This window comes from Procambarus clarkii, chromosome 65 (genome assembly GCF_040958095.1).
Source record: "Procambarus clarkii isolate CNS0578487 chromosome 65, FALCON_Pclarkii_2.0, whole genome shotgun sequence".
NCBI classification, from domain to species: Eukaryota; Metazoa; Arthropoda; class Malacostraca; order Decapoda; family Cambaridae; genus Procambarus; species Procambarus clarkii.
The window spans coordinates 23,089,883-23,108,721 of record NC_091214.1 but is presented as its reverse complement, the minus strand read 5'-3'; the positions used below and the strand labels follow the sequence as shown (position 1 = coordinate 23,108,721).

At 47.5% G+C, this 18,839-nt stretch overlaps 1 protein-coding gene across 4 annotated transcripts in view; it reads right to left on the bottom strand.

Moving 5' to 3' along the window:
* Elk (Eag-like K[+] channel) overlaps window positions 1–18,839 on the bottom strand; it is a 241,581-nt gene that overhangs the window by 12,557 nt on the left and 210,185 nt on the right. For all 4 annotated transcript variants that reach the window (XM_069309597.1, XM_069309594.1, XM_069309596.1 and 1 more), the window contains 5 exons: window positions 16,479–16,639; window positions 15,275–15,482; window positions 14,272–14,451; window positions 2,739–2,938; window positions 648–897 (listed from right to left, as the gene is read on the bottom strand). In XM_069309597.1, coding sequence (XP_069165698.1) covers window positions 648–897; window positions 2,739–2,938; window positions 14,272–14,451; window positions 15,275–15,482; window positions 16,479–16,639 — 999 coding nt within the window. The remainder of the gene's footprint in view (window positions 1–647; window positions 898–2,738; window positions 2,939–14,271; window positions 14,452–15,274; window positions 15,483–16,478; window positions 16,640–18,839) is intronic.

The following is an 18,839-nucleotide window of genomic DNA, read 5'->3' as shown; positions in this document are numbered from 1 at the left end:
GATAACTAGGCACTATGTCACCTAGTTTATCAGCCAAGTTGGCAAGCAGTCATCCAGAGAATGCCCATCCAGCTAGCACCAGGAAGGCAGGCAAGCAGTCATACAAACCAACCTAGATGGGTAAACAACTGGGAAACTGGTCAGTGTGGCCACTTGACAGGTCGACAACCACACAACTAACACCACAGGAAAGAATAAGCAACCAAAATGGGGCACACAACTGGTAACTCATTTTGTCGTGTCAGGAACAGGCAACCTGTGTGTGTTTATAAATGTTAGGTTTATAAAACATTGAGGTCTTCCCATGGTTGAACTACTGACCTTTCCAAGGATTCAACCCCACAACAGTTTACTAACCCCACCAAGTACTTACTTACTGCAAGGTGAACAGAGGCATTAGGTGGAAAGGAAACGTGCTCAACCATTTGTCTCACCCGGGATTCCCAATTGAGTCGAGACTGAACCCAACTGTACAACCGAAAACAAATGGTTTTCCACTTATTTCTAATAGTCCAGTTTGCATAGGGATCTAGATCACTTGAAATGCAATAAACTAGCCACCACTGATGGCAACAATAAAATAAGCAGATAGGCAGCCAGTCAGTCATATACATAAACACAAACAAAAAAAAGACAATAAATCTTACCAAGTATGGCAACAACCATGTCATCCATGACGACCTCCATGGAGCCATTACAGAGGTAGTAAATGTATTGGAGGGCATCGTTGCGATGAGCCAGGTACTCGCCAGGGGCACAGAAGTTGTTTCTGATGTGAAGGCTCAGCAGCTTGAGGCAGCCTTGCGAGGCGGTCTCGAAGATGGGCAAGGATAGGATCTCCCTGTGGATGTGCATGGAGATGTCCCCTCGTAGCTCTTCGGGGAACTCTTTCAGGGTCTGGTGTAAAAAAAAAAATGGTGAATGTAACAGTGCCCCCTGTTGTGCATGTTATGGATTAGGACATGTAATTATAATAATAATGTACTGTACATATTGTATATTAACCTTTGCTTTTCTAAAGTAACATTGAGAAAAACAGTAGCATTGCATTTTTTCATGGTACAAATATTCTTTCAGTTATGATGAACTAAAAAGAGCATGTAATTTATTTCCATTATGTAGCCATTGCAACTAACAAAAATATTATTAATCCCTACACAACTTTGATCGTCAATTGCATTTTTCTCTAACTAATTTAAGGCATGTGCACCTCCTTGCTGTACTTTTAAATAGCTGCAGTGTTTAGAGGTTAACAGAGGCTGCGGGTGTTCATTAGAAAATCTTCTATGCTTAGATAAAGTTCAGGGACCAGATTCACAAAGCAGTTACACAAGCACTTACGAACATCTTTTCTCAATCTTTGGCGGCTTTTTTTACAATTATTAAACAATTAATGAGCTCCGAAGCACCAGGAGGCTGTTTATAACAATAACAACAGTTGATTGGGAAGTTTTCATGCTTGTGAACTGTTTAATAAATGTAACCAAAGTCGTCAAAGATTGAGGAAAGATGTACACGTTCGTAAGTGCTTGGTGTAATTGCTTCATGAATCTGGCCCCAGATGTATAGGAGGAGTTCTCTCACAAGGTACCCACCCTCTCAAGGGAGAGGAGATTCCTACGGAAACATGGCATCACACATAGCCAGATGCAAATACCGCATTTATAATCAGACTTCTATGTCATCTTTGTCCAGGTGTTATGTGGATACACATGAATAAATTTATTTAAATTATCCTAAAAGCAACCTGACTATTTTCTGTAACATTTGGCTCAATAAAATCTTGCTACTATTTTGTTTGGTGTTGGACTTAACAATCCTCCAGAGGTTGATAGGCCTTAAGGCCACCACAAAAGCTTACTGACCAACCAGCAAGTTTACTTTGGTCCTATATATATAGTCCAATAAATTCTTATTCCCCATCAAAATAATAGCACCATGAATGAGGTATGCAAGCATAAAATATTTTAGACATTTTTACAGTGAAGTGTCAACAAAACCTGTACAAATATACTGTAAATAGATTGTAAATATGTAAATACTGTATTTGATATATCAGAAGTTAAAGGTTTGACATGATGGTTAGGAAGCACTTTAGAATTGCTCACATCACTAAAATGTGAGCCCTAAAAAAATATACTAATGAGACAGGGACAAACTAGCCCCGACATGGAGGCCTGGTTGAGGACTGGGCCGCGGGGATGCCAAGTCCTGAAATCATCTCAAGGTAACCTCGAGGTGACATTGCTAGTCTCTAGTGCTGGTCATAATTTAGTCAAAATGCAAGGAGTGCTCTGTTACTTGGTATCACTGTAATAAAACATAAGGTGTTTTGTATAGATAAATTATATAGACAAATGTGAAACAGTATACAATTATTTCGTGGCCTCGAATTATTTTATGCTTCCGATCACAGGGTGAGAATCAGGTGCATAATAAACCAACAGGCACTAGCAGCAACAATCAGACCATTAAGTGCGTGAGTGGAGGATGAAGAGAAATGTACAAGATTAGGTAAACAAACTTATAAACAAAATCTAATAAAAAAAATGCACTACCCTTAAGGTTAGAGTGTGTATACATAGTTTTCTTACTATAAAAACAGGAAAGGTACTAAATACTCCCAGTACACCGTATCATTCCAGTCACCAGCTTGGCCAGAAGGTCCCACAAAGAGGAAACCCCCCCCCCCCTACACTTAAAACCTTCGAAAGTTAATTTCTTTGGGTCAGATTTACCTCATGAATATCAATGCCCTGGTTAAGGCTCCACATGGTTTGAAAGTAGTCCTGCATTCTTTGCCGCAGCTCCTTCGGGATCTGATTGAGGGAGAGGAAGTCCTTCAGGTCACGCCACTTGGTCTGGTAGAGGGAGCGCCTCAGGTACATTCTCTGGATGATTGACGTCACATTCCCGAACACCGTCGCGTGCATCAGGGCTGGGTGGAGGGAAGAGAAGACATGATAAGGACTGAGGGCAGAGAGGATCAGGGTTGAGAGAAGTCAGAAACTAATAGAGCTATCAGAACAGTGTAACAAACTCTGTCTTCAGACTACACACAGGCCTTCTGTTTAAGTCTCTTAACATGCCAAACACACACACTCCACACATTCTCATGTGCTATTTACATGTAGAAACCTTGTTCCTAAGTGCTAATCTTTATCTGAAACTTTTCCTTGATAGGTGTAATAGAACCCATGAGCACCACACCAGAAATAAATCTAATATCCCCAGAGTCAGGCTAAATCTGTGCAAACACTCCATGCAAATAAAAGGACCCAGTCTTTGGAAATCCCTCCCTGATGAATTAAAAAATTGTCCCACCCATGCCCTATTCAAAAGTAAAACCAAAAAGTACCTTATTTCATCCTCATGGTTTCCTACCTTGTGCTTCAAGCTCACTGTATCTTGTATATTACTTCCCCAATATTAGTACTTAAAAATATATTGTTATTATTATAATACTGTAGTACAATATATTAGTACTTTATCAGTGTAATCACCTCTCATTTTATATTGTAGCTATTTGTCGATATAAAACCTTGCTACAATGTACCTTTTCATCTTGCCCGAGATGTTAGATTAAGGACCTGCCCAAAATGCTATGCATGATAGTGGCTTTGCAAGAATGTACAAATACCCATCTTTCGTAATAGCACCAACCCATTGTACCTTCTTGTGAATAAATTATTATTCTATAGAGCACTTATAATTAAATATCTTATATTTAAACACCTTATATTTTAGATAGATCCCAGAAATAGACAAACAGGTAAACAGAAGAAGATCCTATGTATAAATAAAATTAGGGGAAGAAAGTGAACATAATTCAAAGTGGTCAATGGGGAATTAGGGCTTCAAGGAGGAAGAGAAGATTGAGGCTGGTAAGAAGAAATTATGTCGGCCGAGAGGAGGCGGGAAACATCTAGGTTGAGAGGGGAAATGGAGATGGTTGAGAGGGGGTAGGGGGGCCCACTACTACAGCTACAGGACAAAACTGTGTAATGGTCCAAATGACAAAACAATCATGACAATGGAAGGCAAGATCACGACTGCTAAGCACAATTTAGTGTTGAACAGAGAACATGTATAAAAACAAGAATGAACCATCAACACAGAAAAAGAGAACAAAAATAAGATGATTTAAGGGAGAAAAAATATACTGATGAGAAAACCAGAATAGGAAAACTACATGTCAAAACAGAGAGAAAACCACGAGACACGAAGATAAAAATTGGAATAAGTATAAATATAGATGGAGAGAAAAAATAAAAGAAACTCAATGTTTTGCAAGATATAAAAATGATCAGGAGAAAACCTTGAGTCCTAATACAACACTCAGGGTCCTGGTACAACATTCTGGGGTCCTAATACAACACCCAGGGTCCTAGTACAACACCCAGGGTCCTAGTACAACACCCAGGGTCCTAGTACAACACCCAGGGTCCTAGTACAACACCCAGGGTCCTAGTACAACATCCAGGGTCCTAGTACAGCACACAGGGGTCCTAGTACAACACCCAGGGTCCAAATACAACATCCTGGGGCCCTAATACAACACAAAGGGTCCTAATACAACATCCTGGGGTTCTAATACAACACCCAGGGTCCTAGTACAACACCCAGGGTCCTAGTACAACACCCAGGGTCCTAGTAAAACACCCAGGGTCCTGGTACAACACCCAGGGTCCTGGTACAACACCCAGGGTCCTAATACAACACCCAGGGTCCTAGTACAGCACCCAGGGTCCTAGTACAGCACCCAGGGTCCTAGTACAGCACCCAGGGTCCTAGTACAGCACCCAGGGTCCTGGTACAACATCCTGGGGTCCTAATACAACATCCTGGGTTCCTAATACAACACCCAGGGTCATAATACAACACCCAGGAACCTAGTACAGCACCCAGGGTCCTAGTACAACACCCAGGGTCCTAGTACAACATCCTGGGGTCTTAATACAACACCCAGGGTCATACTACAACACCCAGGGACCTAGTACAACATCCTGGGGTCCTAATACAACACCCAGGGTCCTAGTACAACACCCAGGGTCATAGTACAGCACCCAGGGTCCTAGTACAACACCCAGGGTCCTAGTACAACACCCAGGGTACTAGTACAACACCCAGGGTCCTGGTACAACATCCTGGGGTCCTAATACAACACCCAGGGTCCTAGTACAACACTCAGGGTCCTAGTACAACACCCAGGGTCCTAGTACAACACCCAGGGTCCTAGTACAACACCCAGGGTCCTAGTACAACACCCAGGGTCCTAGTACAACACCCAGGGTCCTGGTACAACATCCTGGGGTCCTAATACAACATCCTGGGGTCCTAATACAACACCTAGGGTCATAATACAACACCCAGGGTCCTAGTACAACACCCAGGGTCCTAGTACAACACCCAGGGTCCTGGTACAACATCCTGGGGTCCTAGTACAACATCCTGGGGTCATAATACAACACCCAGGGTCCTAGTACAACACCCAGGGTCCTAGTACAACACCCAGGGTCCTGGTACAACATCCTGGGGTCCTAATACAACATCCTGGGGTCCTATTACAACATCCAGGGTCATAATACAACACCCAGGGTCCTGGTACAACATCCTTGGGTCCTAATACAACATCCTGGGGTCCTAATACAACACCTAGGGTCATAATACAACACCCAGGGTCCTAGTACAACACCCAGGGTCCTAGTACAACATCCTGGGGTCATAATACAACACCCAGGGTCATAATACAACACCCAGGGACCTAGTACAACACCCAGGGTCCTGGTACAACATCCTGGGGTCCTAGTACAACATCCTGGGGTCATAATACAACACCCAGGGTCCTAGTACAACACCCAGGGTCCTAGTACAACACCCAGGGTCCTGGTACAACATCCTGGGGTCCTAATACAACATCCTGGGGTCCTATTACAACACCCAGGGTCATAATACAACACCCAGGGACCTAGTACAACACCCAGGGTCCCAGTACAACATCCTGGGGTCATAATACAACACCCAGGGTCATAATACAATACCCAGGGACCTAGTACAACATTCTGGGGTCCTAATACAACACCCAGGGTCCTAATACAACACCCAGGGTCCTAGTACAACATCCTGGGGTCCTAATACAACACCGAGGGTCATAATACAACACCCAGGGTCCTAGTACAGGACCCAGGGTCCTAGAACAGCACCCAGGCTCCTAGTACAGCACCCAGGGTCCTAGTACAACATCCTGGGGTCCTAATACAACACCCAGGGTCCTAGTACAACACCCAGGGTCCTAGTACAGCACCCAGGGTCCTAGTACAGCACCCAGGGTCCTAGTACAACATCCTGGGGTCCTAATACAACACCCAGGGACCTAGTACAACATCCTGGGGTCCTAGTACAACACCCAGGGTCCTTGTACAACATCCTAGAGTCCTAACACAACACCCAGGGTCCTAGTACTACATCCAGCGGTCCTAATACAACACCCAGGGTCCTAATACAACACCCAGGGTCCTAGTACAACACCCAGGGGTCATAATACAACACCCAGGGTCCTAGTACAAAATCCTGGGGTCATAATACAACACCCAGGGTCCTAGTACAACATTCCGGGGTCATAATACAACACCCAGGGTCCTAGTACAACACCCAGGGTCCTAGTACAACACCCAGGGTCCTAGTACAACACCCAGGGTCCTAATACAACACCCAGGGTCCTAATACAACACCCAGGGTCCTAATACAACACCCAGGGTCCTAATACAACACCCAGGGTCCTAATACAACACCCAGGGTCCTAATAAAACACCCAGGGTCCTAATACAACACCCAGGGTCCTAATACATCACCCAGGGTCCTAATACATCACCCATGGTGCTAATACAACACCCAGGGTCCGAATACAACATCCAGGGTCCTAATACAACACCCAGGGTCCTAATACAACACCCAGGGCCCTAGTACAACACCCAGGGTCCTAGTACAACATCCAGGGGGTCCTAATACAACACCCAGGGGTCCTAGTACAATATCCTAGGGTCCAAATACAACACCCAGAGTCCTAGTACAACACCCAGGGTCCTAGTAAAACATCCTGGGGTCCTAATACAATACCCAGGGTCCTAGTACAACATCCTGGGGTCCTAATACAACACCCAGGGTCCTAGTACAACACCCAGGGTCCTAATACAACACCCAGGGTCCTAATACAACACCCAGGGTCCTAGTACAACACCCAGGGGGTTCTAGTACAACACCCAGGGTCCTAGTACAACACCCAGGGTCCTAGTACAACACCCAGGGTCCTAATACAACACCCAGAGTCCTAGTACAACACCCAGGGGGTTCTAGTACAACACCCAGGGTCCTAGTACAACATCCAGGGGTCCTAGTACAACACCCAGGGTCCTAGTACAACACCCAGGGGTCCTAGTACAACATCCTGGGGTCCTAATACAACACCCAGGGTCATAATACAACACCCAGGGGCCTAGTACAGCACCCAGGGTCCTAGTACAGCACCCAGGGTCCTAGTACAGCACCCAGGGTCCTAGTACAACATTCTGGGGTCCTAATACAACACCCAGGGTCATAATACAACACCCAGGGTCCTAGTACAACACCCAGGGTCCTAGTACAACATCCTGGGATCCTAATAAAACACCCAGGGTCATAATACAACACCCAGGGTCATAATACAACACCCAGGGACCTAGTACAACATCCTGGGGTCCTAATACAACACCCAGGGTCCTAGTACAACATCCTGGGGTCCTAATACAACACCCAGGGTCATAATACAACACCCAGGGACCTAGTACAATATCCTGGGGTCCTAGTACAACACCCAGGGTCCTGGTACAACACCCAGGGTCCTAATACAACACCCAGGGTCCTAATACAACACCCAGGGTCCTAGTACAACACCCAGGGTCCTAGTACAACATCCAGGGGTCCTAGTACAACACCCAGGGTCCTAATACAACACCCAGGGTCCTAATACAACACCCAGGTCCTAGTACAACATCCTGGGGTGCAAATACAACAACCAGGGCCCTAGTACAACACCCAGGGTCCTAGTACAGCACCCAGGGTCCTAGTACAGCACCTAGGGTCCTAGTACAACACACAGGGTCCTGGTACAACATCCTGGGGTCCTAATACAACATCCTGGGTTCCTAATACAACACCCAGGGTTTATAATACAACACCCAGGGACCTAGTACAGCACCCAGGGTCCTAGTACAACATCCTGGGGTCCTAATACAACACCCAGGGTCATAATACAACACCCAGGGACCTAGTACAACATCCTGGGGTCCTAATACAACACCCAGGGTCATAATACAACACCCAGGGACCTAGTACAACACCCAGGGTCCTAGTACAACACCCAGGGTCCTAGTACAACATCCTGGGGTCATAATACAACACCCAGGATCATAATACAACACCCAGGGTCCTAGTACAGCACCCAGGGTCCCAGTACAACATCCTGGGGTCCTAATACAACACCCAGGGTCATAATACAACACCCAGGGACCTAGTACAACATCCTGGGGTCCTAATACAACACCCAGGGTCATAATACAACACACAGGGTCCTAGCACAACATCCTGGGGTCCTAGTACAACACCCAGGGTCATAATACAACACCCAGGGACCTAGTACAACACCCAGGGACCTAGTACAACATCCTGGGGTCCTAATACAACACCCAGGATCATAATACAACACCCAGGGTCCTAGTACAGCACCCAGGGTCCTAGTACAGCACCCAGGGTCCTAGTACAACATCCTGGGGTCCTAATACAACACCCAGGGTCATAATACAACACCAAGGGTCCTAGTACAACACCCAGGGTCCTAGTACAGCACCCAGGGTCCTAGTACAGCACCCAGGGTCCTAGTACAACATCCTGGGGTCCTAATACAACACCCAGGGTCATAATACAACACCCAGGGACCTAGTACAACATCCTGGGGTCCTAATACAACACCCAGGGTCCTAGTACAACATCTTGGGGTCCTAATACAACACCCAGGGTCCTTGTACAACATCCTGGGGTCCTAATACAACACCCAGGGTCATAATACAACACCCAGGGACCTAGTACAACATCCTAGGGTCCTAGTACAACACCCAGGGTCCTGGTACAACACCCAGGGTCCTAATACAACACCCAGGGTCCTAATACAACACCCAGGGACCTAGTACAACATCCTGGGGTCCTAGTACAACACCCAGGGTCCTTGTACAACATCCTGGAGTCCTAATACAACACCCAGGGTCCTAGTACTACATCCAGCGGTCCTAATATAACACCCATGGTCCTAATACAACACCCAAGGTCCTGGTACAACACCCAGGGGTCATAATACAACACCCAGGGTCCTAGTACAACATCCTGGGGTCATAATACAACACCCAGGGTCCTAGTACAACATTCTGGGGTCATAATACAACACCCAGGGTCCTAATACAACACCCAGGGTCCTAATACAACACCCAGGGTCCTAGTACAACATCCAGGGGGTCCTAATACAACACCCAGGGTCCTAGTACAACATCCTGGGGTCCTAATACAACACCGAGGGTCATAATACAACACCCAGGGACCTAGTACAACATCCTGGGGTCCTAATACAACACCCAGCATCATAATACAACACCCAGGGTCCTAGTACAGCACCCAGGGTCCTAGTACAGCACCCAGGGTCCTAGTACAGCACCCAGGGTCCTAGTACAGCACCCAGGGTCCTAGTACAGCACCCAGGGTCCTAGTACAGCACCCAGGGTCCTAGTACAGCACCCAGGGTCCTAGTACAACATCCTGGGGTCCTAATACAACACCCAGGGTCCTAGTACAACACCCAGGGTCCTAGTACAGCACCCAGGGTCCTAGTACAGCACCCAGGGTCCTAGTACAACATCCTGGGGTCCTAATACAACACCCAGGGACCTAGTACAACATCCTGGGGTCCTAGTACAACACCCAGGGTCCTTGTACAACATCCTAGAGTCCTAATACAACACCCAGGGTCCTAGTACTACATCCAGCGGTCCTAATACAACACCCAGGGTCCTAATACAACACCCAGGGTCCTAGTACAACACCCAGGGGTCATAATACAACACCCAGGGTCCTAGTACAAAATCCTGGGGTCATAATACAACACCCAGGGTCCTAGTACAACATTCCGGGGTCATAATACAACACCCAGGGTCCTAGTACAACACCCAGGGTCCTAGTACAACACCCAGGGGTTCTAGTACAACACCCAGGGGTCCTAGTACAACACCCAGGGTCCTAATACAACACCCAGGGTCCTAATACAACACCCAGGGTCCTAATACAACACCCAGGGTCCTAATAAAACACCCAGGGTCCTAATACAACACCCAGGGTCCTAATACATCACCCATGGTGCTAATACAACACCCAGGGTCCGAATACAACATCCAGGGTCCTAATACAACACCCAGGGTCCTAATACAACACCCAGGGCCCTAGTACAACACCCAGGGTCCTAGTACAACATCCAGGGGGTCCTAATACAACACCCAGGGGTCCTAGTACAATATCCTGGGGTCCAAATACAACACCCAGAGTCCTAGTACAACACCCAGGGTCCTAGTAAAACATCCTGGGGTCCTAATACAATACCCAGGGTCCTAGTACAACATCCTGGGGTCCTAATACAACACCCAGGGTCCTAGTACAACACCCAGGGTCCTAATACAACACCCAGGGTCCTAATACAACACCCAGAGTCCTAGTACAACACCCAGGGGGTTCTAGTACAACACCCAGGGTCCTAGTACAACACCCAGGGTCCTAGTACAACACCCAGGGTCCTAATACAACACCCAGAGTCCTAGTACAACATCCTGGGGTCCTAATACAACACCCAGGGTCATAATACAACACCCAGGGGCCTAGTACAGCACCCAGGGTCCTAGTACAGCACCCAGGGTCCTAGTACAGCACCCAGGGTCCTAGTACAACATTCTGGGGTCCTAATACAACACCCAGGGTCATAATACAACACCCAGGGTCCTAGTACAACACCCAGGGTCCTAGTACAACATCCTGGGATCCTAATACAACACCCAGGGTCATAATACAACACCCAGGGACCTAGTACAACATCCTGGGGTCCTAATACAACACCCAGGGTCCTAGTACAACATCCTGGGGTCCTAATACAACACCCAGGGTCATAATACAACACCCAGGGACCTAGTACAATATCCTGGGGTCCTAGTACAACACCCAGGGTCCTGGTACAACACCCAGGGTCCTAATACAACACCCAGGGTCCTAATACAACACCCAGGGTCCTAGTACAACACCCAGGGTCCTAGTACAACATCCAGGGGTCCTAGTACAACACCCAGGGTCCTAATACAACACCCAGGGTCCTAATACAACACCCAGGTCCTAGTACAACATCCTGGGGTGCAAATACAACAACCAGGGCACTAGTACAACACCCAGGGTCCTAGTACAGCACCCAGGGTCCTAGTACAGCACCTAGGGTCCTAGTACAACACACAGGGTCCTGGTACAACATCCTGGGGTCCTAATACAACATCCTGGGTTCCTAATACAACACCCAGGGACCTAGTACAACACCCAGGGTCCTAGTACAACATCCAGGGGTCCTAATACAACACCCAGGGTCATAATACAACACCCAGGGACCTAGTACAACATCCTGGGGTCCTAATACAACACCCAGGGACCTAGTACAGCACCCAGGGTCCTAGTACAACACCCAGGGTCCTAGTACAACATCCTGGGGTCATAATACAACACCCAGGATCATAATACAACACCCAGGGTCCTAGTACAGCACCCAGGGTCCCAGTACAACATCCTGGGGTCCTAATACAACACCCAGGGTCATAATACAACACCCAGGGACCTAGTACAACATCCTGGGGTCCTAATACAACACCCAGGGTCATAATACAACACACAGGGTCCTAGCACAACATCCTGGGGTCCTAGTACAACACCCAGGGTCATAATACAACACCCAGGGACCTAGTACAACACCCAGGGACCTAGTACAACATCCTGGGGTCCTAATACAACACCCAGGGTCATAATACAACACCCAGGGTCCTAGTACAACATCCTGGGGTCCTAATACAACACCGAGGGTCATAATACAACACCCAGGGACCTAGTACAACATCCTGGGGTCCTAATACAACACCCAGGATCATAATACAACACCCAGGGTCCTAGTACAGCACCCAGGGTCCTAGTACAGCACCCAGGGTCCTAGTACAACATCCTGGGGTCCTAATACAACACCCAGGGTCATAATACAACACCAAGGGTCCTAGTACAACACCCAGGGTCCTAGTACAGCACCCAGGGTCCTAGTACAGCACCCAGGGTCCTAGTACAACATCCTGGGGTCCTAATACAACACCCAGGATCATAATACAACACCCAGGGACCTAGTACAACATCCTGGGGTCCTAATACAACACCCAGGGTCCTAGTACAACATCTTGGGGTCCTAATACAACACCCAGGGTCCTTGTACAACATCCTGGGGTCCTAATACAACACCCAGGGTCATAATACAACACCCAGGGACCTAGTACAACATCCTAGGGTCCTAGTACAACACCCAGGGTCCTAGTACAACACCCAGGGACCTAGTACAACATCCTAGGGTCCTAGCACAACACCCAGGGACCTAGTACAACACCCAGGGTCCTAGTACAACACCCAGGGTCCTAGTAAAACACCCAGGGTCCTGGTACAACACCCAGGGTCCTAATACAACACCCAGGGTCCTAATACAACACCCAGGGACCTAGTACAACATCCTGGGGTCCTAGTACAACACCCAGGGTCCTTGTACAACATCCTGGAGTCCTAATACAACACCCAGGGTCCTAGTACTACATCCAGCGGTCCTAATATAACACCCATGGTCCTAATACAACACCCAAGGTCCTAGTACAACACCCAGGGTCCTAGTACAACATCCTGGGGTCATAATACAACACCCAGGGTCCTAGTACAACATTCTGGGGTCATAATACAACACCCAGGGTCCTAATACAACACCCAGGGTCCTAATACAACACCCAGGGTCCTAGTACAACATCCAGGGGGTCCTAATACAACACCCAGGGGTCTTAGTACAACATCCTGGGGTCCTAATACAACACCCAGGGTCCTAGTACAACATCCTGGGGTCCTAATACAACACCGAGGGTCATAATACAACACCCAGGGACCTAGTACAACATCCTGGGGTCCTAATACAACACCCAGCATCATAATACAACACCCAGGGTCCTAGTACAGCACCCAGGGTCCTAGTACAGCACCCAGGGTCCTAGTACAGCACCCAGGGTCCTAGTACAGCACCCAGGGTCCTAGTACAGCACCCAGGGTCCTAGTACAGCACCCAGGGTCCTAGTACAGCACCCAGGGTCCTAGTACAACATCCTGGGGTCCTAATACAACACCCAGGGTCATAATACAACACCAAGGGTCCTAGTACAACACCCAGGGTCCTAGTACAGCACCCAGGGTCCTAGTACAGCACCCAGGGTCCTAGTACAGCACCCAGGGTCCTAGTACAACATCCTCGGGTCCTAATACAACACCCAGGTAATAATACAACACCCAGGGACCTAGTACAACATCCTGGGGTCCTAATACAACACCCAGGGTCCTAGTACAACATCCTGGGGTCCTAATACAACACCCAGGGTCCTTGTACTACGTCCTGGGGTCCTAATACAACACCCAGGGACCTAGTACAACATCCTGGGGTCCTAATACAACACTCAGGGTCCTAATACAACACCAGGGGTCCTTGTACAACACCCAGGGTCCTAATACAACACTCAGGGTCCTAATACAACACCCAGGGTCCTAATACAACACTCAGGGTCCTAATACAACACCCAATGGTCCTTGTACGAGTAAGATACAAGTTTTTATTATATACAAGAAGGTACAGTGAAGCTTTATATGAGAGTACATAGCAGTGATGTTTTTCCATTCTTATAAATAAATAAATAAATGTTTATTTAGGTAAGGTACGTACATAAAGAGATTTTACAAAGTTTGTTTGATTTAATAGATAGAGCGAGTACATACAATGCCTAAAACCACTATTACGCAGAGCGTTTCGGGCAATAAGTTTCGTTTCTTGCAAGGCCACTATCACCCACAGCGTCACGGGCAGGAATTTGGGCGCGAATTAGAGTGCGAGCGAACCTCCAATGAGCATGGTAATGATGCTGAAGATCTTCTCCCGGTTGGTGTTGGCAGAGACGTTGCCGAAGCCGACGGAGGTGAGGGAGGAGCAGGTGAAGTAGAGCGCCGTCACGTACTTCTCAGAGATGGTCACGTTCCTCACGTCCGTCTCCAGCCTCTTGGCCAGGTCGTAGATCCACCCTGTGAGCACAACATCAACGCGATTAAATGTGCAATAATACAGTGTTGAATGTAGTGAAATGCCTTTTTCAGGTAGGCCCTGGAATGCCCCCCACCCCCAAAATAAATACCTTGATGCCTGGGGGGGGGGGGGGATAGTGGAGGATAGGTGGCAGAGATTGGTGGATAAGCGACAAGAAGGGAATAGGAAGGTGGTGTGGACGAAGAATCCCTTAATAAATCCCACAATTTGCTACACACACACACACAGGCCTATAGACTGAAGGATGGTCTGGGACACACACACAGCCCTATAGTCTGAAGGATGGTCTGGGACACACACACACAGGCCTATAGTCTGAAGGATGGTCTGGGACACACACAGGCCTATAGTCTGAAGGATGGTCTGGGACACACACACAGGCCTATAGTCTGAAGGATGGTCTGGGACACACACACAGCCCTATAGTCTGAAGGATGGTCTGGGACACACACACAGCCCTATAGACTGAAGGATGGTCTGGGACACACACACAGCCCTATAGACTGAAGGATGGTCTGGGACACACACACAGCCCTATAGACTGAAGGATGGTCTGGGACACACACACAGCCCTATAGTCTGAAGGATGGTCTGGGACACAACTCCGCCAGCTCAGGAGAGCTCAATAGGGCAGAGTGACACGCCTTACTCACCAATCTCAGCCTGGGGGGGGGGGTGTCTGCACTACTCACCAATCTCAGCCTGGGGGGGGGGTGTCTGCACTACTCACCAATCTCAGCCTGGGGTGTGTCTGCACCACTCACCAATCTCTGCCTGAGGGGCTCTCTCTGCCTCACTCACCAATCTCAGCCTGGGGTCTCTGCATCTCGTCCTCAGCGATGGCGTACCAGACGCAGGCGAGCCAGTGGGCGACGAGGCTGAAGGAGAGCATGAGGAGCGTCAGGATGAGGGCCGAGTACTGGTAGTAACGATCCATCTTCTGCAGGAGGCGCGCCAGCCGCAGGAGCCGCGTCAGCTTAAGCAGGTGGATGTTGGTCGCCTGGAAGGTCTGCCGGAACAACATTCTAAGCTTAAACGTTTGTAGGGTATTCTAAGCTTAAACGTTTGTAGGGTATTCTAAGCTTAAACGTTTGTAGGGTATTCTAAGCTTAAACGTTTGTAGGGTATTCTAAGCTTAAACTTTTGTAGGGTATTCTAAGCTTAAACGTTTGTAGGGTATTCTAAGCTTAAACGTTTGTAGGGTATTCTAAGCTTAAACGTTTGTAGGGTATTCTAAGCTTAAACGTTTGTAGGGTATTCTAAGCTTAAACGTTTGTAGGGTATTCTAAGCTTAAACGTTTGTAGGGTATTCTAAGCTTAAACGTTTGTAGGGTATTCTAAGCTTAAACGTTTGTAGGGTATTCTAAGCTTAAACGTTTGTAGGGTATTCTAAGCTTAAACGTTTGTAGGGGTAATACTGGACACGCAGACAAACGACTACAAAGAGTGAGGTAGTCGTAGACGACACGACTACTTCACTATGAGGTAGACTCATTTTATTCTATAAAATAGTAAATGTACCAGTACTGCTATACCGGGATATAGGAGAGAACACACCTCAAAAGACATGAACCAACCCATCCTCCTAAAGGAACGTCGCATGTTGACGTATGCTCTACTTACGTCAAAAAAACGTCGTACTAGAAAATAGCAGCGGCTCGCGAAACTGACCCACTGACCCATTTTCTGTTTAGGGTCCTCAGGAAGATTAGGACAAGGGGGGAGGGCCACTTTACCACGACAGTTTCTTGACGTTGGGTCAACGGGAGACATCTCCCGTCACGCAGGGTGCAGTCGCACCTCCACAGATCTCCAGTATCAGCTCTTGATACTGGTAATGGCTCAAAAGGGCCACCACTTACGGGATATTCATGCCCGTGCCACCTTTTGGGTGGCTTAATCTTCATCAATCTTGACGTTGGGAAACCTTCTAGGAGGACGGGATGCCTGGGGGGGGGGGGGAGGACACTTAGGAAGGGAAATGTGGACAATTAAAATTACTTACGGAGCTGTAGACATCAGCGGCGAGGAGGAGGTCGAAGGGCATGGCGGCCACAAGGTCGAGGACGAACCATCCCTTGACGTAGTGGGTGGCTATCCTGATGGGGCTCAACACCACCTCCCCCTTCTTGTTCACGAATGTTGTCCGGAAGTTGAGCATTATGTCTGAGGGCAACCAACAATTGTTAATTATAGGTTAATCATTAATATTAACCCAATATTTCCCCCCCCCCCCACGATATCTATAGAACCAGTTATGGTACACATAGGCCTACAGTATTAGGCTGGATTATTATTGTCGTGGAACACATAGGCCTACAGTATTAGGCTGGATTATTATTGTCGTGGAACACATAGGCCTACAGTATTAGGCTGGATTATTATTGTGGAACACATAGGCCTACAGTATTAGGCTGGATTATTATTGTCGTGGAACACATAGGCCTACAGTATTGAGTTAGAGCACCTTCATAAACGGGGTTTGGGGGGTTGGATTAACGAACATTTCGCCTTTGTTGATGAGGACAGGTGAGGGGCTGTCAGTGTTACTTAATGACGTTCAAACACTTGTTAACTTACTGTCCAACCACTTGGGCTGGACGGTAGAGCGACGGTATCGCGTCATGCAGGTCGACGTTCAATCCCCGACCGTCCAAGTGGTTGGGGCACCATTCCTTCCCCTCGTCCCATCCCAAATCCTTATCCTGACCCCTTCCCAGCGCTATATAGTCGTAATGACTTGGTGCTTTCCCCCTGATAGTTCCCTTCCCTTGTTAACGTACTGCAAATACAAGTAATTGCTAACAGAACCTAAACACCTAACCTAACCTAACCTAACCTAACCTAACCTAACCTAACCTAATTTAGGCTTAACTATACACCAAATTCAAGTAATGCTAATTTATACAAAATACCGAATTTCAGTTCACAGCATGTTAAGCAACCCGTCCTCGACTCAAGTCCATTACATCCAGCGGTCAACCCCACAGACGCATTCATAAATTTTATCATGCTGTTCATTCAAAACGGGAATTTTCTCAAATATAAATTAATATTATAATAGCATATTGTGGATATATAGACATAGGTTAGGTTAGGTGTTTAGGTTCTGTTGGCGATTATTTGTATTTGTAGTACGTGGGTGAAGCATTTACAGCGTTGTGGTTCGAACAAAATTCGTCAATGAAGCACTTGTTCCGGAAGTGTTCGAACGTCAGCAGTTGTGAGTCGTGTGTAAACCGTTTTTCATTTATAAACAGGGGGTTTGGCGGCTACATGGAATCACTTTTAGGTCTTTGTTTGAAGGACGGGCTGGTTAAAACTGCTGAAATGTATCAGTGGGATCGGCCACTGGATGGACGAACAGAAGCGTGGGAGTTCGAGGCGGTACGACTCCGCTATCTGCTCTGCCTCGAAGCTGAAGAGTCTTGGGGTCGGGTGTTACATTCTTGAGGTTGAAGGTGTGTGGTAACTCCCCAGCGTCTAAGTTAACTGAACCACTGAGGCCATCATACTGATGACCATTGACTGATGCAGCTCAAGCCACCAAAGAGGTGGCACGGGCATGAATATCCCGTAAAATACTATTTGCTATCGGCTGCTGATATAATCAGACCACACTGTGCATGTTCTCTTTACGGGCTATTCATGCCCGTGCCACCTCTTGGGTGGCTTAATCTTTATCAATCATGTTCTCTCACGGGAGACATCTCCCGTCACGCAGGGTGCAGTCGCACCTCCACAGATCTCCAGTATCAGCTCTTGATACTGGTAATGGCTCAAAAGGGCCACCACTTACGAGATATTCATGCCCGTGCCATCTTTTGGGTGGCTTAATCTTCATCAATCTGCATGTTCTCGTGCTCATCGTCTTCTACCAGGTTAGGGAAGAAGTGAACATATCCACAAGGGCCGTGACGAGGATTCGCACCTACGTCCGAGAGGATCCCAGACGCTGCCTTAATCGACTAAGCTACGACATGGGTAAAAGAATTGCAAATGTTAGGGAAGAAGTATTAAGTGTAATTAGTGAAGCGCTACGAGTTTCGTCATTAGTGGATTAAGTAGACTTATCTCATTAAGCTAAATGAGAGTTTGGAGCGAGAATATTGTTTATGTAATATACTCGCTACATAAGAAGACATAGGTAAGTCCTCCCTACCGCCTGACAGCTGGGTGGACAGCGCTTCGGATTCGTTGTCCTGAGGTTCCGGGTTCGATCCCCGGTGGAGGCTGAGACAAATGGGCAAAATGTTTCTTTCACCCTGATGCCCATCTTACCGAGCAGTAAATAGGTACCTGGGAGTTAGACAGCTGCTACGGGCTGCTTCATGGGGGGTGGAGGCCTGGTCGAGGACCGGGCCGC